Source organism: Glandiceps talaboti, chromosome 13, assembly GCF_964340395.1.
Source record: "Glandiceps talaboti chromosome 13, keGlaTala1.1, whole genome shotgun sequence".
Lineage (NCBI taxonomy): Eukaryota > Metazoa > Hemichordata > Enteropneusta > Spengelidae > Glandiceps > Glandiceps talaboti.
Window position 1 is genome coordinate 17,677,666 of NC_135561.1, and position 24,074 is coordinate 17,701,739.

At 35.4% G+C, this 24,074-nt stretch overlaps 2 protein-coding genes across 3 annotated transcripts; both read left to right on the forward strand.

Annotated features, from left to right (window-relative positions):
- The first annotated feature begins 3,355 nt into the window (after positions 1–3,355).
- Positions 3,356–16,594, forward strand: LOC144444495 (solute carrier family 35 member F4-like). Of its 2 annotated transcripts, XM_078133930.1 has the most exons (7): positions 3,356–3,559; positions 4,359–4,650; positions 6,753–6,972; positions 7,997–8,122; positions 8,904–9,093; positions 10,037–10,126; positions 11,709–16,594. In XM_078133930.1, the coding sequence occupies exons 1-7, from the start codon at positions 3,505–3,507 to the stop codon at positions 11,915–11,917; spliced, it is 1,182 nt and encodes a 393-aa protein (XP_077990056.1). In that variant the 5' UTR covers positions 3,356–3,504; the 3' UTR covers positions 11,918–16,594. The 2 variants fall into 2 exon arrangements, with proteins under 2 accessions (XP_077990056.1, XP_077990057.1); XM_078133931.1 differs by lacking the exon at positions 7,997–8,122.
- Positions 16,595–16,759: 165 nt separating this feature from the next.
- On the forward strand, positions 16,760–23,286 carry LOC144445053 (solute carrier family 35 member F4-like). Its single transcript, XM_078134603.1, has 7 exons — positions 16,760–16,767; positions 18,478–18,690; positions 19,055–19,274; positions 19,709–19,834; positions 20,920–21,109; positions 21,541–21,630; positions 22,849–23,286. Exons 1-7 carry the CDS (start codon positions 16,760–16,762, stop codon positions 23,049–23,051), a joined length of 1,050 nt encoding a protein of 349 aa, XP_077990729.1. The 3' UTR covers positions 23,052–23,286.
- The last annotated feature ends 788 nt before the right edge of the window (positions 23,287–24,074 follow it).

The window sequence follows — 24,074 nt, forward strand, 5'->3', positions numbered from 1 at the left end:
ATACATAGTGAATAAATACTATTATTCTCCTGTTATACATTGCTCTCGTTGAATCTTATGAAGAGATTCTAGAAGATATTATGATTACAGATTCTCCTATGGGACAAGAGGACATTGAGCTCAAATATAACATCACTGCGGAAAGAAAACAGATGTGCATATGCATTGAGGTCAAGAAGACAAAAGAATTTCTTATCTTTTTATTTTAAATGTTTAAAAAAATGTTTGGGGTCGGCGGCTTAAACTAGGGTTGGTTGGGTTAACGGAAACACACCATTTTTTATTATTTTGCCTTGAGATAATTAAATTGCACGCATAGTAGATGAACACCAAGAGGTCATATACATAATCATGAGCGTCGTGGAACATGACACAAAGGGTTCTAAGACCTGAATCACGTCTCTCGATATAAGAAATAGGTTCTGGCCATGGGCTAATTAGAAATTCATGACAAGTACAGTGTCTCGCCACATGGAAAGTTGAATTAACGTTCGACATCAAAGTACCGAAGTCTAATTACCATAATGTGAATTCTACCCTCGCTAGCATGGCAATTTTTAGGTTTACACATTCGGCGGGGGAAGCCAAAGGTAGAGATATACAAACATTAGATATTTCATTATTTAATATCATAATTAGCATAATTATCAATATTTCATATATAATATGCTATCATTGATGCAATGAAAATAATACCTTAATTTTGGAAAGTACCATCGGGAATATATATCTACTGATTACAATTTTATGTAATACTTTATATGTTTTTATCGTTAACAACAATATTCTCACGTTCACAATAACCTACACCTTTTTGAAGGTGATGCTTGCGAATATTTTGTCATTTCGTTGATTTAATACTACACCCGAAGGCGGTACAATTGTATTCACCCAGGTATTGATCGTAAAATCCTAATTTAACCAGTTCTAGCTGATGAATGGTTGAAATCAAAGGAGTTTTGAAACTGATATAAAACGTCCTCTGGCTCGACATATATCCAAGTAACATTGAAATATAGTTTATTATCTGACCTAAGGGAGCCATCACTAATTACAAGGAGGAATCAAGCCCGATATGTGACATAAAATGTGACGCCCTCCCCCTCTAGTCCGTTGTGCAGATAAAGTGACCCGTAATTTCCTTTCTCTAAATCATAATCCTCCCCCTCTTCAAATATTTCACTGGAAAAATACTTTAACACCACCTCCTCTGTGGGGTAGTTGTTAGAGATCAAAATTAGTAGTCAGGAGGTACTGGGGTCGAATCCCTCCAGAGACGGGGAATTTTTCTGTAGTAAGATCCCATCACATTGATAATTAAGATTTTTAAACTGACGATTATTGTTTCCCACTATACCACTGCAGTAAGTATGTATTTGTATTAAATCAAAGCCTGCATTTGGATATCATTGACTGATGAGCTGATGAAGGCCAGAACTCCCAACGACTATTGACAACCTAAGGACTGATGTTAACATCTCCACTCCACCACATTATCCCTAATATCTTGCCACATTGTCCTACATTTTCTACTGTGAGAGACCTGCTCCTCTCCTCTCACCAAAACTGACAGTTACTTTTGACTGAATTTCACTGTGTCTTATGATATTAACGTATACGTAATAATCCATCAATGCGACTGTAGTTGTTTTAAATCTACTACCCATAGAGTCTTAGAAATGTAATTCTTTTTCTAAACCGTTATTCGACCACTGTGACAACAAATCAATATTTTTTTTTTATTTTGACCACCAAATATAACCATCGATAGGAGAGCTTTATTTTTGTAAAGATGAAGAAGAAAGGTCATTAGAATGTTTGACTCTCTCACGTCGTGCACTGCTTGAAATGTCTAATTTTCAAAGAAACTTCTTGAATAATTGAAATACATAGTGAATAAGTAATGTTAATCCCCTGTGTACGTTGCCCTTGATGAATCTTATGAAGAGATTATAGAGCATGTATCAAGTTTAAAACATATTATGATTACAAATTCTCCTATGGGACAAGAGGACATTGAGCTCAAATATAAGAAGTTGAAAAAATAGACAATGGCCAGATATAATAACAAAATTAATTTTATTCCCGAAGTCATCCCAGCTTGATCACTTATTTCATAATTACAACATAAACTGATAGTTAAGATGGTAATATAAAGTTTATCATTCTACATTTTTGGTACATTTGATTGGGAAGTGAATTCATTAACAAAGGTGTCCTCTTGGCATTTTAAGTGTATCATATTAGAACAGATATAGGTATAGTAGAAGATAAACTGCATACTAGACGAAATAGTTGAACTATAGAACTTGGACTTTATTTCATATAGCCCCGAGTTCGTGCCTCACTCAAAGCCGGAGTCAAGTGAAACAGATACTTATAAACAGCTCCAATGCCAAAAACCAAGTGTGCCTTTATTTCGTGATAGCCCCGAGTTCGACCTCACTCTAAGCCGGAGCCAGGTGAAACATATGCCTAAAGCCCCGAAGACGAAAACCATGTGTACCAACTTCCGACGCTTTGTTCATTTCGCGAAAAAAAATATTCTGTGTTTCCGGTAACCCATTTCTTTAAACACCACCTTCTCTTTGGCATAGTTGTTAGAGCTCAAACTTAGTATTCAGGAGGACCTGGATTCGAATCCCACTACAAACGGGGAATTTTATGTAGTAAGATCCCATCACATTCATATACATTTTTTAAAGGCAGAGAGAGAGAGAGAGAGACAGAGAGAGAGAGAGAGAGAGAGAGACAGAGAGAGAGAGAGAGAGAGAGAGAGAGACAGACAGACAGACAGACAGACAGACAGACAGACAGACAGACAGACAGACACTGCAAAGATAGATGTACCTCGGATGTTCTTCCGATACGACACATGACCGAACATCGCTACCAAGGATGGAACATCAGAGTTCTGGCAAGTCCTCGCTGCGAACAAAGTTCGCTTATCGTATCGGAAGAAAGCCCGAACGTCTAGCAGCAAGCCTACTAAAGACAGATGTAGTTACAAATGTATACAAAAAAGTCGGTCAACAGAGTCGTCAATTGCAATCACTAGTGATAGCGCCCTCTCTGGCACTAACACCTACGAGTACGAGCACGATTATCGACAGTTACATGAGTACACTCCGTGATCTAACTGAGCTGAGGACATAACCCGGGGACATACTTCCTAGCTAAGTGCAAACACTCGATATGTCATGTGAGACAAATTATTCCGTATTTTCACTTTGGACTGTTCGGGTAATGACGGTAAGTTTGTGAAACATTGCATTGCAATTTCCGGTTTCGGTCAGCTGAGTATGACTTGACTAACTTTCCTTTATATATTCTTCCGGGTTTTCACTCTCTACAGCTCAGGCCTACGATTTGATGGTCAACCATATAAGACCCAACTGTTTTCTGCCAGAGGTTTACCCAGGTTCAGTTCTACAAGTAGTACAATAAGTGTACCTTCTTACTTGTCTAGTAACCAACAGTACAGTGTACACCGTCGGCTTCGCAATGAGTAAACTCGCCATTCATTCCGAAGATTACGTCAACGACGAGGAATCATACGGTACGTTGTTAAGTCATAGTACTAAAAGAAGCATTATTTAGAAGGTGAACCGAGGCATAGGTAAAGGAAATGCATATTGTGAATATTAAAAGTAACAGTAGAGACTGTGCAACTCTTAAATTATGACCTTTGAACTTTGCCCCACGTGTTCTGTATTTACGTCAATTTTCAAGGCCGATATTTGCAACATGTAATAATACGCTTTGAACATGCTGTACCCCTCCAGTGGCTCTGATACGGAGCGGAACTTCTACAGTTACTGCACACCCTGTCCAGTGCACTTCAATATAAAACATACTTAGCTGACCAATACTTTCATTTGAACTTTGACCCAGGATCACTATGAATATCAATCAATCTGATTAGAATAATTTGATGTGGGGGAAAGCGGCTAGATGTTTTTATTTAGATCTATTTCTATTACTTTGAGCATGCTTTGTTCCGGTTGACCGCCTCCCTCCCATGACAACCACTGGGAGACACAAAACTATGGAAATCGAGGTTAAAATAAAGACATCTAGCCACTTTCATCACACAAGATTTATCAGATTGTATGAATATTTGAGAAGCATCACAGGTTTTGTAAAACTTATATTGGACAATTTCCCAAGCCCAACTTTTACTTGTGTCTCATTTACGTGTCTCATTATTTTGTTTAATAATATATATAATATATAGATAGTATAATTTGCATGACAAAATTTGCATACACATAATTATATCATCACAGCCAAAACAACTAGGGATTAATGACATACATGGATTCCCGGGCATTATCTGGTTTGTTTTTTATTAACAGGAAAAGATGAGACAGAGCATACAGACTACACAATAGAGACAAGTGGATCTGACAACCGATGTATGTCAGATAATGTGAGGAAGACCATAATAGGCCTTCTCATTGTCATCGGCATTGCCATCTCCTGGGTAGGGTCTACCCAATTTACACAAAGTACATACTCTGAGAAATTTGATGCACCATTCTTTGTAGTTTGGTTCAGTACAATCTGGATGAGTGTATGCTATCCTGGATATTTTCTACCAACATTTGCTTTTGGAAGAAATAGAGGACATGCAAAGGTTATTTTTAGGTAAGTCGGAATATATCCTGCCAGAACATTACAAGGATTTAGTCCAAAAGTGATGGTTTTTAGAATTTAATGGGCAATTCATATTACTGACTACTACCAAAGTAAGTGTTTAGCATTACTGAACTGAAGGTCAGTAGTGCTATATGCATGTTGAAGTGTCTGTCTGTCGTATAAACAATTACTCTACACTCAAAAACCACTGAATAAAATGTGTTTGGTGGGGATAATACTTGTGTCTAATTGGGAAATTGTTAAAATGAAAATGGTCGCAAGTTATGTGATTTGGGTTCAAAACATGTTATTTTGTTAAAAATGAATAGCTTCCAGTCTCAATCAAGTGTAGAAGTTTATTGTTTTATTGATGTCTTAATTCGCTAAATCTGTTATGGATATCTACAATCAGTAATATTGACATAACTATTACTCTAAAATCTGTGTCTAATGTGTAGTTATCATTTCTGCTAGTAACATTACCTGGTAGTTTAGCCTTCGGTTTTCTAAGATAGACAATAACTAAAACTATTGTTGCATAATGTTGATACAACAGTGATAAGCTATTGAATGGATGATGGTTTAATTACAGTCTCAGTAGGGAGGTGTCTCAGAAAACTATGGTTTAATTAGAATTACATGAACTTGCAGTACTGTTTTTGGGACTTCCAGTGTTTACACTATGTTGATTACAGGGTGATTAGAATCACACAACAGAGGAACCCTATCACCCATTTGTGTAATCTACCACATTGAGGAACAATAGATTTAGCTTGCATCAATATTAGTAAACCGAAAGCTGGATTACCAGTATTGTACATATTTTAGAAAGGGTACCCTAAAATGATTGATTTATACAACTAAAGAAAGAAAAGAAGCTATGGAGTCATTTTCAAATTAAGTGTCATTTAATCAATTGTAAGTTATAAATACATCAATGACTGTAGACATCAAGGAAATCTGAGTACAAAGGTAAGGCAAAAAAAAATTGTTTAGTTTCAGTGACCCAACCCAATCAAGGTTTTTACTTCCCACCATAAACTTTTGTTTGGTAATTTGAAAAAAAAATGAAAGTCACATAAGAAATAGTGAGATTTGAAGATATCATCACCTAGTGAGACCCAAGCGCAACGACCATATGGAAAGGGTCTAGATACACAACAGAAAACATAACGTGAATCAGACCAAAAAAAAAAGAGTTATAAAAAATCTTACCTACACCCTATTTTGAAATTGGGCATTATCGGAACCTCACAATTTGTTTTATATGGCCTATCCAATACACACACACACAACATGATGTACTTAGCCGAGAGCTTTCAACTGCAAACTTACAGAGATGGTATTAAATTAAGTAATAAGTAGTAATAAGTTGAAATCATGATTCTTTGGCGCTCTGATTTTTTGGATGCAGACTCAGTATTTGATTAGATATATTATTCATACAACTACACAAATCCATTTACTACTATCTCATTCCACAAAGACCAGGGCGGATAATCTAACCAAGCAACTTTACTGACTACCAACATAGCAACACTGTGGAAAAGTACATGACAAACAACTCTAGCTGCTTTCAAATACTGCACTCAAATACAGAAATTGGATCGGTGGATATCTTCACCTTCCTCTCAAGTTCTGTCGATTATTTACTAGTATTGGTACCTTCCACGTTTCTGATTCTGATTCTAACCAACAGGTGATTCAATATTGTGCAAGGCGTAGAATATAAAAATCAAGTCATTACATCTAGGAAAACAGTCTTCCAGTTGCAGCTTGTGCAGCTTTAATGATCAAGTCAACAAGAATCAGGTGTTCTGCAGAATGCATCATTCAGCTACAATAATGTATTGTAATTGAAGATGAAAATGCTGTATATACAAGTAACGGTGTTTCCTTTGTAAACACAACGTTAATATTTAATTAGCTGATGATTTGATATATATAAATATATATATATGACAGCTAAATGCTTATAATTTGGTAAATATATAAATGACATATTGACATCATACAGTTATAAAGTTATTAATGTTTTATGCAAGTACATATATCTATTGATTTCTAAACTTGGAGTAGTGTGAGTTGTAATCAATATTTTCTTTTTCTAGTGAAAATGAGAGTGTGTTTGGAACCCATGGTCTATGTTGTCTGACGTTCTTCAAATATGTTGGTCCATTTTGTGTTTGCTGGGCAGCCACAAATTACATGTATGTCTATGCTTTAGGTAACATTTCTGCAGCAGATGTGACAGCGTTATTCTCATCAAATACTGCTTTTATATATTTACTCTCCTGGGTTGTTCTAAATGAGAAATTTGTTCCATTAAAAGTAAGTAGCAAATATATATTTCAATTCATTACCGTAAGAGACACATGTCAAATATGAATGTGTTTTACTGTATTATTATCTACTGCTTCAACATATTAATCAGATGTTGTTCCCCAATATTTTTCTTCATTCAACCAAGGGAAATGTGAGTGACCTAAGGGGCTTTTGTCACTACAACCCTTAGGTCATTAGTATTTTTCAGTAAGAAAAATATTGGAGAATAACATAATTATACCAGCGCCAGTAATATCAAAGAAAAATCGGGTAATGCCATGGTAATTTTGAATGTTTTGACTCATGCTTCAAACACAGCAGAACCAGTGATGTAAACACACATTGTCGTGACGTAGAACGACCAGAATATATATGCCATATTTTTTGTTCAACTTTGCTTGTGCATGGTATAATCATGACTAGTAACCTAGGGGTCTGTTTTATTTTGTTAAGGTTATAGACCATATCTTATAATCAAAGCTCCCTAATTATGCTTTAAATCACCATATACATGAAAAATTATTCATTTGCTGAAAGGTCTTGACCAGTTCTTTATGAAAGTAATTTGCATATTTTGATGACAGAATTTTTTGAATAGTGAAGTTAATATCATTGACGTAAGAATCATAGAAACACAGAATTTATATAACAGAAAATTTGAGATATGTTTATTTTATGCACAAGTCAGGACCAAGAGTTGGCTTTATTTAATCTGGTTAGTTCTTTAAGATTTATCAAATTGTCTCTCAAGAAGCTGATCCTTATCAATTCAGTGTTAATGAAGGAGGAAACTGGATTGCCTCAGATATTGCATTATTTGGTTAGAGTCAAATGAGTGACTCTCTTCTTACTGATTGTTTGGCAATTTAATTAAACCCAGACCAGTGTTCCAATGTTGACTGAACCACTTGGCCAACAGCAACCCATGTGTGCTTCAGTTGTGGTGATAATTGAGTTTGACTTTGTTTATTTGATCAGCCACGTGTTCTTTTTGTTTGATTGAACTTGAGATTGGCTTCTCTACTCATAGGTGCTTGCTACAGTACTATCCATTGCTGGACTTGTTGTCATGGCATATGCAGATGGATTTGAAGGCCCGACAGCTGTAGGAGTAATATTGTCAATTGGTGCAGCTATAGGAGCAGCCATTTACAAAGTTAGTCAAATCAGTTTATTTATTGGTCTAGTTGTTGAGTGTCAATCACCTAAAAGGCTTAACAAAAAATTATAAAATGCTAAATGAACAATAGCTCATAGGGAATGACAAGGTCATGCACAGATATAGGCAGTAAAGCAATATATAAGTAAACCCTGTAAGCCAAAGTAGTGGTTCACAGCAGCTTTGTGGAGTGTGCCCGAGTATCCTCTACTATTTCAGGATGCTGAAAGATGTTCATACACATGGCTCTTGAAGGACTGAGCATCACTGTATCATAGATACAATGAACAACTAAGGCAACAAAGTTGAGGCTGGTTTTATCCGCTTGGCCACATTGCTTGGTGGACCCAAAAAAATCAATTTGACCAATACATTGTGCCATATCCATATAATTTTAAAAAATTGGCAAATCTGGTATAGAAGAGGCTTCTGGGCAAGGCATTCTGGGAAACAGACACAGCAACTCCTTATTATCTCTTTATACAATAGCCACAGCATTGATTGGGTAAGAGTTAACGAGATTAGGAGTTCATAAGGCTACAGTGCTCCAATGTTGTGTTGGTTTAATATTCATTTGAAAATGAACACAGATCCCAACAGCTTATCTACATTTCCATGAGTACATCCTTATCTCTTGTTAAAAGTTGACTATACAAATACTGCAGCTTATCTTTTAAAGGACATGATATGCTCATTATTATGCCTCCATTTCTTAGCTTTTTTGATGGTGTTGGGGTTTAGTTATAATTCTGAGACTCCTTTGTTTTACCCATTTTAGGTGTTTTTCAAGCGTGTTGTTGGCGACGCCTCACTTGGACAAGTGTCATTATTTCTGACATTGTTGTCCATTTTTAATTTACTATTCCTGTGGCCAGTGATGTTAGTTTTACGTTTGACAGGCGTGGAGAACTGGGAATGGAAGGACATGCCATGGGACTATATTTGTGGAAGTGCAGCGCTTGGAGTAGGTTAGTGTCTGTTATATTCCATCCAGGAGTAATTGTTAATCCATGCACACTGTTCTATATACTGTAGTGTTGAAATTGATTATCATTAGGAATATAAATGTTATTAAAATGGCATTGTGACACTACTGTAACTTACAAGTGATGGCACTTTAACTGTGAATACCATTATGCAGTTGTAATTTGAATTACCACCTCTGTTTGAGTTTCCACCGCGTTGGTAACTTCATGCTGCTGTACGTATATAGCCTGTGCTTTTGGAACAAGTAGGTAGCTTTTCAAAATAATTGCTGCCACGGCAAGCAGTTGATTTAACATATTACATCACTATCACCATTGATATTAAGAATCGATGATAATTTTGACATGTCAGATGTGGAATATGTTGAATTTGGTACTACGAATGTTGTACACCAGATCTACAGGGTCATTGTGTATGGTGTCAACAGCGCCATGATTGACATGTGAAACTATTTTTTAATTATGCAAATGAGATTGACCATGTTAGCACATCTAAATATAGTAATCCGTCATTGTTTTTATAGCAATGAATGTCAACTTAAATTTGACATTCAGGGTGCAAACTCTAAGTTTTATTCTTTTTTTAATTTCCTGGTTTGAAATTTCTTGTATAATATCTGTGGAGACATAATAATGAAAATATTATAGTCTTCAATATTGGGCTATATGCCTTCAGTGCAAGGATACATCAGCACTCAGTACTACGTATCATGCTGATTGTATCCATGCCCTCAGTCAGGCATATGACCCAATATCAAGGCAATATATATCACATTACATGTGGCATATGTCTCAAGACTGTTATCTTATGATATTTGGCACTTTTTTATGATATTGATTAAATCTACAAATGTTACAATGGTAAAGCAATTATGAATATAAAACATTCACCACTAATCACATGTTTTTTGTGTTTTTTTTATAGCTTTTAACTTTTTAATCAACTTTGGAATAGCATATACGTATCCACTTTACATAGCAATTGGTACAGTGCTTGGAATACCCCTCAATGCAGGTAAGAAGGATTGTACATATTCTATGTGTTCCAAGAAAATCATCTAGCTAGTAAGCCTTTGAAATTTGTTTATACAAATTTGGTGCCATTCCCTCTGATTTCTTCAAAATATATAATTCACTTATGCCAAGCAGTTTAAAGTGGCCATATGGATGAGGATTTGGTATTTAATTTGAATCTTTTAATTGAAACGTATACAATTTTATCATGACATCCTACTTACAAAATCAATGTGAAACAATATTGACCAAGTTTGTGTTTGTAACTCAATACATTGCAAAAGCTAAAAAGAATGTGTAAAAAGTTTGTTATTGTACATACAATAACATCTTTTGCCAGTCATCGAGTTACAAACACAGACTCTGTCAATGTTGTTCCACATTCAAGTAGGACACTATAGTAAAATTGTTTTATAAATTAAAAATCCAACATACATACCCAATCCTTATCCATATATAATGGCCAGTTTAAGAGTGAGATATTATTGTATTGATATTGTCATGTGACCAGCTACAAAAGAAATGGAGAAGTAAGGAAGAAGTATTTGTGCTTGGTTCACTGCCATGAATATAAGTGATTGCAGACACAATGTGATATAGTTATGATCATGGTAACTTTTGAATATCAAAAGCAAACTTTTCTTGCTCATTATTGATCATTCCATCATTTTTTAGCACAACTGAACTGATAAGGTTCAGTAGTGCTATAGGCATGGCAAAGTGTGTGTGTGTGTGTGTGTGTAAACAACTTAAAGTCAAAAATCGCTGGACTGATTGCCATGATATTTGGTAGGTGTATTACCTTGGGTGTCTAGTTGGGATATTGTTCAAATCAAAATGATCTTACCACCAGTGTGTGGTTTGGGTCAACAAAATGTGATATTTGGTCAAAAAACTTCAACTAAAAAACAACTGGGCAGATCAGTCTGAAATCTGGTGGGAACATTCTTAGGGGTGTTTAGATTAAGAATTGTTCATGACATGATGATTCCATAAGTAATATGCAAATTAGAGCTAAAAATGTGTCTTTTTGTTCAAAAGTCTTTAATTCCAAAACTACTGAGCAGATTGGGCTGAAATTTAATAGGGATGCGTCTGGGAGTGGATAGATGAAGATATATTAAGCATATAATGAATTTTGGTCAAAAAACTATTGGTCAATGAGACTGACATTTGGTGAGATGTTACTAGAAGTGCTATTCTGCAGATTTTCTTCAAAACATTTTGACTCAGTTGGCCCAAGCATCCATTACCACGCCCTTAGCAACAAGCAAATGGCAGTATATTTTTGGTCAAATAACAACATCATCTGGTAGACAAGTGAGTAAACATTCAAAAAATATATGCAAATACCCCTATCAACCATGACTACACCCATAACAACAGCTAAATGGTGGTGTATTTAACAAAGATAACAGGGATTCTTAGACACGTGAATAAACATTCAAAAGGTATGCAAATATGCCTAGCAACAAGACTACGCCCATGGCTACAGCCAAATGATCATGTATATTGCAAAGATAACAATTATTGTTAATGAGTAATTAATGCTTCTCAAATTTGAAATCTCTGTTTGATTTCAGTGGTTGACTACATTTGGCGTAACACTCCATATGGAGTGATAAAAATCGTTGGAACTCTTTTGATAATTGGAGGCTTTGTATTAATGATATTACCAAGTAGCTGGCATGATAAGGTGCGATGGCCATGCACTACAACTCCTGCAGAAGAGTTGTCAGATGTCGAAGCTGAGAGAAAACCATTGCTAACAAACAAAACAGAAGAACGTTGATGTCCAGCATATTTTTATACATTGTTACACCTTTATAGAGTTTAATGCAACATTGGACAGTGTCCAGTGGCTGAAAAGATAAGTGCAATATTAAGTGGTGTAGCTTTTCCCAATTAAGCATATTTTAAGATCTTTGACAGTACTATTCGTCTTTTAAATGAGCCTGATTGTATCTAGTTGCATTTCTTCATGATTTGTCAGCCACAATAATCATTTTCACTAATCCTGCAGTCTCTCTAAAATAGTTTTATAAAATTGACAGGTCAGTCAAACCATTTTAGCACTGGATGCCTTCAGAATTGTTCAATGTCAGTAATTACTTTATAGACAGACATTCCTGTGTAATGGTTTGAATTATATATACTTTACATGAAAAGTCCAGTCAGACTTATTTCTGTCTTTAGTACACTTGTATTGATTACTGCTATCAACTTAAAGGAAAAGTCAAGTCAGACTTATTTCTGTCTTTAGTACAGTAGTATTGATTACTGCTATCAACTTAAAGGAAAAGTCCAGTCAGACTTATTTCTGTCTTTAGTACACTTGTATTGATTACTGCTATCAACTTAAAGGAAAGTCCAGTCAGACATATTTCTGTCTTTAGTACACTAGTATTGATTACTGCTATCAACTTAAAGGAAAAGTCCAGTCAGACTTATTTCTGTCTTTAGTACACTTGCAGTGATTACTGCTATCAATTTTAGGAAAAGTCCAGTCAGACTTATTTCTGCCATTTGTACACTTGCATTGATTACTGCTATCAACATACTATTATTTTTGGGGATCGATAGAATAGCACCTTGATAACTTAACTTTGAAATCTTGTAAAGAAGCACTACTGCACTTGACATGGGATTGGCCATTTTGGGCTTCACCTGCATCGGAAAACCTATGGTGAAGATATCACATTCACCATAATCTCTTTGCCTTGAGATTCTCTGTATTTGTCAGTAGAAGTGTACTAAAGGTGGAGATAAGTCTGGTTGGACTTTTCCTTTAAGTTGATAGTAGTAATCAATACAAGTGTACAAGAGACAGAAATAAGTCTGACTGGACTTTTCATTTAAGTTGACAGCAGTATACGTAATCAATACAAGTATACTACAGACAGAAATAAGTCTGACTGGACTTTTCCTTTAAGTTGATAGTAGTAATCAATACAAGTATATTAAAGGCAGAATAAGTAGGATTGGATATTTCCTTTAAAGTGGCCATATGGATGTCAAATGGGTATTTATTTGTGATTTTTTATTCACAAAACAACTCAGCTATGTTTTCCCACTTAAAAAAGAATATGAAACAACATATGCTAGGTCCTTGTTTGTATCTCAGTAAATTGCAAAAACTTAAAAAGCTTGAAAGTGTCGGAAGATTTTATTATTGTATGTAAAATAAACATTTTGCACATTGTTTTAATTTTTGGCAATTGATTGAGTTGCACACATAGACTTGGTGTATTTGTTTCACATTCTTTTTCAAGTAGGGAAAAATAGAGTTGTTTGTTCATCCAGCAAATACGCCCCCTTTTCGACTTATGGAGACTTTGGACTCTTTTAGGCATTATGTAGACAGTTGACCTCTTTGAATGTATGGATGACCTTTGACCCCATATTGTGGACAACGCAATAGTACTAAGTTACAAATATTCAAATCTTTCTGAGATTTTCAAAAACTTGCCTTCCAGGTTACCAATTTTAAAGTTTTTCTGAAGCTTTTGTCTCCAATTTTCAGGTTGAATGTAGACATTTAACTCTTAGTTTCTGGCTGATATGTTGACTTTGGACCCCAAGTTTTAGAATTTGTAGTTTTTGTGTTTGTAATTTGAATCCACCAGGATATACCTGTACACATTACCCACCCCCACTCACCCACCCCAAGGGGAGCATTATCCTTACTCAAATATTGTTCAAAGTCAGTTAATGTAAATGTGCATACCCTACTGTATCTGACTGTTGTATGTACACTACACATCTTGCCTGCTTGTTTCAAGAGAAAGGGATCAATTTGCTCCCCAAATAATAATAATCAGTACAAACCATACCTATGAAGTATTTCAGAACTATTAAGGAAACTATTTTCACACTATGACATTTTACGAATATGTGAATGTTACCATGTGATATTTTTTCAGAATTTTGATCTTGGACTTATGAAATATCCATATACATATTCAGGAAAATGTTTTATATATTATTGTATTGAATTTGTTATTGTATATTTGAAATATCTATAAATTTTTGGGAGATTCTGTGACTAATGTTCATCAATTCTGTCACTTTACTTCATAATTCACTATTTTATCAAGTCCAATAATAATTGTCACACATATGGTCAACGTTTCTATGGATTTAATCAATATAAAGACAAGGGTGTATCTAGTCTAGTAAACACGGTAAACACCATGGGTAGGCCGGCCGATGAGGGCGCCCTAACATGACATCTTCTATGGGCCTTTGTATTTTGTTTTCAATCGGAGTCAATGATATGACTCATGTGACTGACGAATAGTCCACTTCCACAGCCACTTGTGAGCTAATATTCTCTTCCATCATAACATCACCGGCGACGGTATTTTTTGAATATCGCAAAGACCTAATAACATCATTATTTTGTATTATGGTCATCCCAGAATCATATAGAATATTATCACAGGTGACTGTGTCCACTTTTACCCTTATTTATAACGTGATATATAACGCCATTGCCATGGTAGCAAGTTAACCATAGCAAGACAGGGAAGACGGCCATAAAGGTTTATGTCATCCCTGGTATTGTTCTTGTACTAGTCTAGTCTAATTCAAATAATAATTAAATATGATAATTTTGATAATGATAAAGTTTATTTGTATATTGACCAGCCTACCTGGGGTAATTTGTTGCACTGAGTTCAAAAATGGTGGTCTATATTCACCTCTACGTTTTCTTTCAGTTCCTCTCAATCTGCCGTAAGTGTTTCGTTGTTGGGATTAATGTCAGTCAGCGGAAATTTACACATTTTTGGTAGACTTTATTTAAAGAGTTGAACAAGTTCTTAGCTTCCTGTACAATTATTTTACTATCAATTATAAGATTGTGTGTGACATACTGTTTTGGCGATGTCATAAAATTGACCGTAATGTGTCTGCCCGTTTCAGCACGTCACGTAGCGCCACCAACGTACGTAGTTTATGTTTGCATCGTGTACACTAATAGTTATCTATATATTCCAATTTTGGGTTCAATACATGGTTCGTATTCAACCTACTTATTCCTGACCATGTTCATGTATGGTGTGGATAACTCCCTTATTAACTTATTGGAGCATGATTGAAACAAGTTCAGTTTCCTCGAGGACTATTTGTTCTAAAAACAAATATAAATATGAAATGCACCTCGGAAATAAACTGTTTAATCTTTTGCTGTTACTTTTTAGAGTGGTCAAAATATTATCAAAATTAAGGTTTAGAATCCAATATATCGCAGAATACTATGTAAACGCTTTAGGGAAATAAAATATTTTCGGTACCAAAAGTACGCAGGAATTTTTATAAACGTTCTTTTATTCGTCAATTTCAATTTTAAATTCCAGGGATTTTTAATTTCACGTTTATGTCGTCTTTATAGTTTTAACTTGCTGTTGATGAGCACTGTCTTTGTAATTTTAGCCTGTCTTCTTGTTATCTGTGTTCTTTGATTATTGTATATGTCAATTATTGACCTGAGTGACTGAAAGCGACTTTCCATATATACACTGTGGACGATAAAGTTATTTCTATTTTTATTCTATTTCTATTCTAATACATACTAGATTCTAGATACAAGCCTTTTTTGAGAGACATTGACCTTTGACCCAGACTTTGACCTCCAGGATCAAGTATCAAACATTTCTTGCATATCATAGACAAAAAAAGTCAAAAGAAAAAAACAATGCGTCTGTTTGCTCGTGAGTGACTTATCAACATACCTAAGTTAGCAGTTTTTAGTCTTTATTTAACCGGAAAATTAGTCAATTTGTACTAAGAGTCACGAAGTGTGCATGCTTACCTCCCTCGCTAATGATTAATGTGGTATCTTCTGCAATATAACTGTCTGAAACGCATGTGTACATGTTTCTAGATATGATAATACCATGTACAGGTACGTTCACGGACTGACTAAATAACCCGTAGCGGTAATATACAAAGGATATAATCACCCAGGTATATGTCTGTATGTCTGTAATATAACGGTAAAGGGAACCAGAACCTCTCAACGTATACGTATGCTCTCCTACCGTTTACGAATATGGATTCCGACGATGGACGAAGCGATGACTTGATTGACACAGAAACACATGGTATGGTATATGCTATATGATGTAATCTAGGAAGATGAGAAACGATTGAGTGTGATCCGAGAGTTTTATATTTGGTTGTGAATGTACAAACTAGTATTAATAATGGTAGTGTTTTGATAAACACAGTTACGAATCCTTTGACCTTTAAACGTTGCTCAGTACAGTTGGCTATGGAGGTCACTCCAAGGTTCAGTTCGTTGTCTCCCATGACCTATTGATATATTACGGTAAAACTGACTGGGCTTTATGGTCATTTCGCGAACACACAGAGTGTGTTGACAACTTGATCTCAAAGTGGAACAGGTTGTTTCACGCCATCCATACTTACCCGTATGTCTGTGTGTTTTAAAATATCGAGTATTTGTCACCTCAATTGTTTGGTTTTTCTTGTTTTTTTAAACACACAAACAATTAATGAAGTTTGATTTTTTTTAAATAAATTGACTTTGTTGAAAACGTCACCGAATATAAAGTCGTAAGTTTACCACCGGTACTTGTCCTGAAATTTGGCAGCGTTGCTTAAAATGATGATTTTGTTCAATCTTTATTTAGTACCCATTTCCATGTACATGAACACCAATGGTCAACCTTCTTAGCTAACAATGGCGTTGAAAGGACAAACCTTGAGAGTTGAATTGGAATACGGTAAATACAAATAATCTCAGTAGCCTTTCCGAGGTCAGTATTCATCTTTATATATCGCAAACATCAAATGACGACATATCATTGATCTACTGTATCAATGCATGCGCATGTCTGGAAAACGCGAAAGGCCCTTTCTGTCCGTCCGCCCGTCCGTATGTTTGTCTGTCTGTCTGTCTGTCTGTCTGTCTGTCTGTATGTCTGTCTGTCTGCGATAATACAATAAAATAAATGACATTGCCATAATAGCAAATTCAAGACTATGATCTGAAGACTTCACAGATGTTACTGAAGATTTCGATCGTTGATTGCCCACAGTTGTCACGAGAAACCAGTCCTGTAAACGTCAGACTCTGATATTTGTTCAAATTGTAACGACGTTACAAATGTATGTACTGCTGCTAAGGGAGCCTTCAGTAATTACAAGGCTCCCCCCCCCCCCCCCGATTCCGTCGTTCAAAAAAAATGACCCTCCATCAATTTCCTTTCTGTAAAATATGGCCCTTCCCCTGTTGAAATATTGTTAAAACATGGTTTCAATTCTGTCAGACTTGGAAAAGGACACTTGTCCCAGAATCAGTGGTTTAAAGGAACTAATCCAAATGCTGCCACCATGTTGAAAGTTTAAAAAGCATTGATTAATTGATATTTGCCCAACTACTACCACCACAGTATATTTGTAACTGCGCTGCGTTAATCATTACCTGTGTTTGGATCTCATTGGCTGAGTTGCAGACCAGAACGTTAACGCCACAACACTAGATGCATGGGCACATTCCCAACATTGTCTGGACTGAAGTCAACATTTCTACAACATTATCACTCATACCTTACCAAACTGTTTCCGTTTTACTGCTGTAAGACCCACCCTCTCCTCACAACTGTCAATTAATCACTATATGCCATATTGTTCTCAGAAGCGATTTGATGGTATGGTCTGAGATTATGATTAAGGCAATATTGGGTTGTTCATTACCATGGTTACAAGGAGGCTATAGTAAAAGTGAAACATGTTTTGAACACCTCATACCCGAAGCTAATAACAATGCAAAATACAGTGTCAACAATCAGAATAATATTAATTTTTGGGGGGTCACAAGGTGTGCACCTACCAGCTATATTGCATGGAGTTTACATACGATACGCAGCGATAGGATACCAATATCACACAATAATGCTAAGTTTGATAATACTGTTAGTCAAAGTAAAATATGACCTTCCCCTCATCCCGTTCTCTAAAATATGGCCCTCCCCAAGAATCGATTTGTAAAAAATGACCCCCTCCCCTAATTCCCCCGACTCTCCCCCTCCCCTTGTAATTACTGAAGGCTCCTTAAAATGGATTCACTCATCTAATATAGACTTGTCCCCATTTCAAATTTTCGTCTATCATCATTTTGGTAGAATGAATGAGATTACATACCAGGTAGATTTTAATAACACATTTTCGAATAAAAAATAGGCTATGAGATTCTGTATGGAAATGAAGCTCACTTTTGGCAGTTTATTTCTCTAAAATTATCATCGCAGGTAACAAAGGAGAAAAAGAAGATGAAGGAGACGCTGACAAGTCAGACAACCTTCATATGACAGATAACACCAGGAGGACAATATTTGGTCTTCTAATTATCATCGGTATCGCTGTGTCGTGGACAGGAGCTACACAGTTCCGTCAAAGTACATACACTGACAATTTCAATGCACCTTTCTTTGTAATTTGGTTTAATACTATTTGGATGTCCGTCTGTTATCCAATTTATTTCATTCCTGCCTTTACATGCGGAGAAAATAAAGGAAAGGGACAGTTCATATTCAGGTAAATTATATATAGTTTATTGTATGAAAAATGCCAAAAGTTAACTCAGTAATGTCAAAGTTCAATTTAGTGTTAAAGTTCAACATAGCAACGTCAAAATTCAACTTCGTGATGTCATAGTTCAACTTAGCAATGTCAAGGTAAATTAAGTGATGTCAAAGTTCAACTTAAATGTCAAGGTCAACTTAGTAATGTCAAAGGTCAACTTAGTAGTAAGGTCAACTTAGTAATGTCAAAGTTCAACCTTAATAGTAATGAGATAATAATCTGATAATTGTATAGTGTTAAACGAAGTGGATTATTTTAATCGTCGAAAACTACACACACATGACGTCATGTTCATTATTCTTTATCTTTTCTATAGAGAAAATGAGAGTGTTTTTGGTAGCCAGGGAGTTCTCTGTCTTGCATTCTTTAAATACGTTGGTCCATTTTGTGTTTGCTGGGCAGCTACTAACTATATGTACACGTATGCCTTGGGTGTCATTTCCGCCGCAGACGTCACTGCGTTATTTTCGTCAAATACCGCATTTATATATTTGCTGTCATGGGTTGTGTTAAAGGAGAAATTTGTACCATTAAAGGTGAGACTTTGGCATTTATCGAAGTGTTTTTTCCTATTAATCTATATGATCATAGCGCCATCATCACCGAAACAGGTTCCCATTTTATGTACAACGGTATGCTGCTATATATGCTGGCACTACTTAACGAGACAGATAGCCCTTTATCATAGGAAATTGCCTTTCAGATACATAATGAACTACAAAGATATTAAAGGGGCGTAGAGAAAATATAATTTTGTGATCCTTAGATCACGAGATCATTACGACTATAGTTGACTATATAGTGGTCAACTTTCTTCTGCTTACATATATATGTTCAGGCAGCAGTCATAATATTGAAATGTAATGTGGCAAAGATAGTACAGGGACTGGCGATACTAGGACGATTTTATGCGTGTTAGAAAGTGTTCTGTACCCCCAGTTCCAATACTACTATTGTGATATCTTTTCAGGTGTTTGCTACTTTTCTGTCGATTGGCGGAATAGTTGTAATGGCATCTGCTGAAGGATTCCAAGGGCCTACAACTGTAGGAGTAGTACTTTCTGTTGGAGCAGCGATTGGGTCAGCAATTTACAATGTAAGTCAGTCTATAGACTGTAAGATACGTCGTGTGAGGGCGCCCCATCACGGCGTACGTTACGGACTAGTTAGTATTTTACAGTATAGTAGTTACTCCTATTACATTGCATGAACCTGCTTAAATTTTACCACAATGCAAAAAAGAGAGAGAGAGAGAGAGAGAGAGAGAGAAATATCCAAAAGTGACAATCAAAACATATCTCACATAAGGAGACTCAGTATTGGAATGATGAGATTAGAATATATTATGTAATAGCGGATGATAATGTAGATAATATACATCTATATCTATTATCTCGACCATTGTTAGAATTGTAAATTTTGTATTTGCAATTTTGAAATTCATTTGAATTAAAATAGTAAAATTAATTCAAATATTCCCCTTTAGAGAGTGTTGTAGAAAATCACAACAAAGGCTTTAGACCTCCCCCAAACGATGAGTCTTTATATCAATAATATGATGTCCTTTGCACTGTTCACAGTTCCAATGAAATTTTTTAAAAAATTTCACCCCAGATATCACCTGCATTGAAGTCTGCATAAATTACACCGAGTGTAAGATGTGGGGCTAATTACCATTCAATCATTTAAATTACACGGATATTTCTTGTGCAAATTGAATGATATAAACTCATTATTTAGGCCTGGAAAAAGAAATTGTTTGGTTCCGGTTACCCGACCCCCACCTAGTTTTGTACGGCCGACCCTAAACTTGTTTTGTACGTATTCGAGAAAAAAATAATAAAATCGCGAAAATTATGAAGTCTCGCCAGAAATAGTGGATGCGGAAACTGACAACAACTTAAAAAGACAATATACTACTGTTCTTCCAATCTGTAATGGCTGTACATCCGATAGGAAAAAAAATAACACAGAGACCATTTGGAAAACAATGGAAAACCTGAACTAGACACTCACACATGAAAAAAAGATACAATAAAATAAACAATCTACCTACCCCACCTATTCTAAAATTGAATGTAATCGGAACCACACAATATTTTAAATTAAAATCTACCTACCAAACCTAATCGGAACCACACAATTTTTTATTAGGATTTACACCTTTGTTCTTTTTATCAGGTGTTCTTCAAACGAATTTTCGGATATGCTTCACTTGGGCAAGTTTCATTGTTTCTAACGTTGCTGGGTATTTTCGACCTTCTCTTTCTGTGGCCGTTATCGTTTGTGTTGCGTGTAACAGGAGTCGAAGTTTGGGACTGGACCAATATGCCATGGGATTTCTTGTGTGCAAGTGCAGCACTTGGAGTAGGTCAGTATGATTAGAGCGCCCTCAACGTCACATGGTTTTCTGACCGGAAACGGTCATAAACTAATGTTTCCGGAAGTTACTAATATTTGGCTGATAGATGACAAAAATAATGTAATGTGGCCATATTTTTGAATTAATGTTCTTGTGTCCGCCTGTATATCATAAAAGTGGTAGTTTAATGTTCGAAAATCGTAAATTACACTATGATGGAAAGAAGAAAACCGTCCAAGTATAATTTGAATTGCCGATGTCCCATCGGCTATTAAAAGAATGGTTATGACATAAATTGTTTACGGGAAACATTGAAACAAAGGAAAATTATGATATTAATTTCTATAGACGATCACTAGTTTAATAAATAGTATGTTCATGATAATTTTAACATGTGTACATATATAATTCATGCGATGTATTATTTCAATGTTTTATAGTTTTTAACTTCCTTGTCAACTTTGGAGTGGCATATACCTATCCACTTTATATTGCAATCGGTCTTGCTCTCGGAATACCACTGAACGCAGGTGAGAATTTGTAGGGCAATTCACCAAATGGAACCAACTATCAACCAAAAAGGTCATTCACCAGTTGGTACACCGACCAATTACAAACCAACAGTCCCTGTCTGTCTATTTATTTATCTATCTATCTATATATCCATCCATTTATTTATCTATCTATTTATCATCTATCTATCCATCTATCTATCTATCTATCTATCTATCTATCTATCTATCTATCTATCTATCTATCTATCTATCTATCTATCTATCTATCTATATATATCTATCTATCTATCTATCTATCTATCAATCCATCCGTCCATCCATCCATCATCTATCTATCCATCCATCCATCCATCAATCAATGCATTCATCTATCAATCCATCCATCCATTTTATCTAATCTAATTAAAATGTACAACAATGTTCGACCAACTGTATCTCTTAGCCTGTCTCAAGCTGTGCTACAACTACCTACTATAGCAGCAAGTTTCTCTATGGATCACAGTTTAATCTTTCACTTCCTGATGTTTAGTTAGTGTACATTTCACCAGTTGTGTGTTAAGTGTAGAGTCTTCAGGATAGGGAAACTGTGGGATATTTAATTTTGGTATAATAAACAAAGTTGCAATGATGTATTGTGTTCTAGTTGGGGTTGTTTGTTTACCGTCTGAGTGAAGTGAGTGAGTGTATGTATGTGTGTCATATTATCTGTGTAGTGACTAGCCAGCCTTTGTCTTATCAACAATTTGAGAAACTTGCTGTTAGTAGGTAGTTTCAGCACAGCTTGAGCCAGTCTAAGAGATATAGTTGGTCGAACATTGTTGTAATGCAAGCCAGCCTAACCTAACAACACATACAGCCTAAACACACAGACTATACGTAAACACATGAGTACGTTAAGTCCATTTCTCAGCAGCGCATCCTCTTTTGTTAATCCAGGCAGTGCTCAGTACTGATACCATAACCACTGTACCCCACTCCACCCCCAACCCCATCTTTTGTAAAATGGTTCTACCCTTAATGTAATCACCAGTGTCTAAATAGTCTATGATGCAATGTAATTTTAATACATGCTCTAGCAGGCTCGGTGTCTATAGCAGTACTCCTTCTGAACTGTAATTTTGTGGCGTGTGTTATCTTTTACACATAAATGCATGTTTAGCTGAAAACTTGTGATGATAAATTATATATCACGTATAAACTACTAAATGTCACACCTGATGTCTGACTTTTCAGTGGTTGATTACATATGGCGAGACAATACATTTGGGGTGATAAAGATCGTTGGAACTGTTTTGATAATTGGTGGCTTCATAGTTATGGTATTACCGAAGAGTTGGCACGACAGAGTAAGATGGCCCTGCTTGGCAAAACTCGAAGAGGAGTCGTCAATTTTCGAATCAGAAAGAACACCACTGATACCACAAGAGACACGATGAAAGCATAAAGATAATGATATCACGTGTAATGTCAGAGACAACATAATTTGCCTTTCCTGTGGTAATGCATTGATCTTTTAGGGTGGTTACTGTGAAAATAGGGTAGGTTTAGAGACTCATGTATGATATAATAAATTGATAATAATACATTATTTTGTATAGCTCCAAATATCGACGAGTGTTCAACAATGCTCAAAAGGTAAAAAAAGAAAGTTGAGCAAAGGTACCATCTCAACAAAGGGAATAACACTTAACATTAGCAATGGTAACATTTCAAGAAAAAAAAGACAACACCATGTGTTCTACGTTTGACACAATATAGTTGTTACGATTTACATAAAAAATATACAGACACGAGTAATTGATGCAGTTTATCTCATGGACACCTTTTACTGCTCGTCTTCGGATGTTCAGATACAGAGTTTGTGATAGATTTTAATATTACGTTCTAGCTATGACTATCATGCAGTTTATGTCAATGAATTAGAAGTATTGATAATAGACCACTATCATTGACATGTCGAATATAACTTGTCACGTTTGATTATTAATTTTTTGACCACCACAGCTATAGTGATGCTGATTGTATCCACAGTGAGATACAATGCACCATCACCTTTTTGTTCTATCAATATGTATGTACTTGCATGTGTATTAGTCATAAAGAACAATCCACGTCGGAGGTGTAAAAATGTCGTGCCCCCTTATTGTTGTTCGATAACATAACAATAGTAAGGAAACAATGCAACGTTCATTTTTTTCATATATATATATATATATATATATATATATATATATATATATATATATATATATATATATATATATATATATATATATATATATATATATATGTATATATATATATGTTGTTATCACCCATATAGAAAGAAAAATTACAATTCGTACTATATATTGTAGACAAAGGTTGATTATTAGGTAATGGGAGTCAGAAAAATAGCATAATGCCAGTTAAGTCTGTCCCCTCAGACATTGTAAAGTTACAGAATTACGATTTAAACA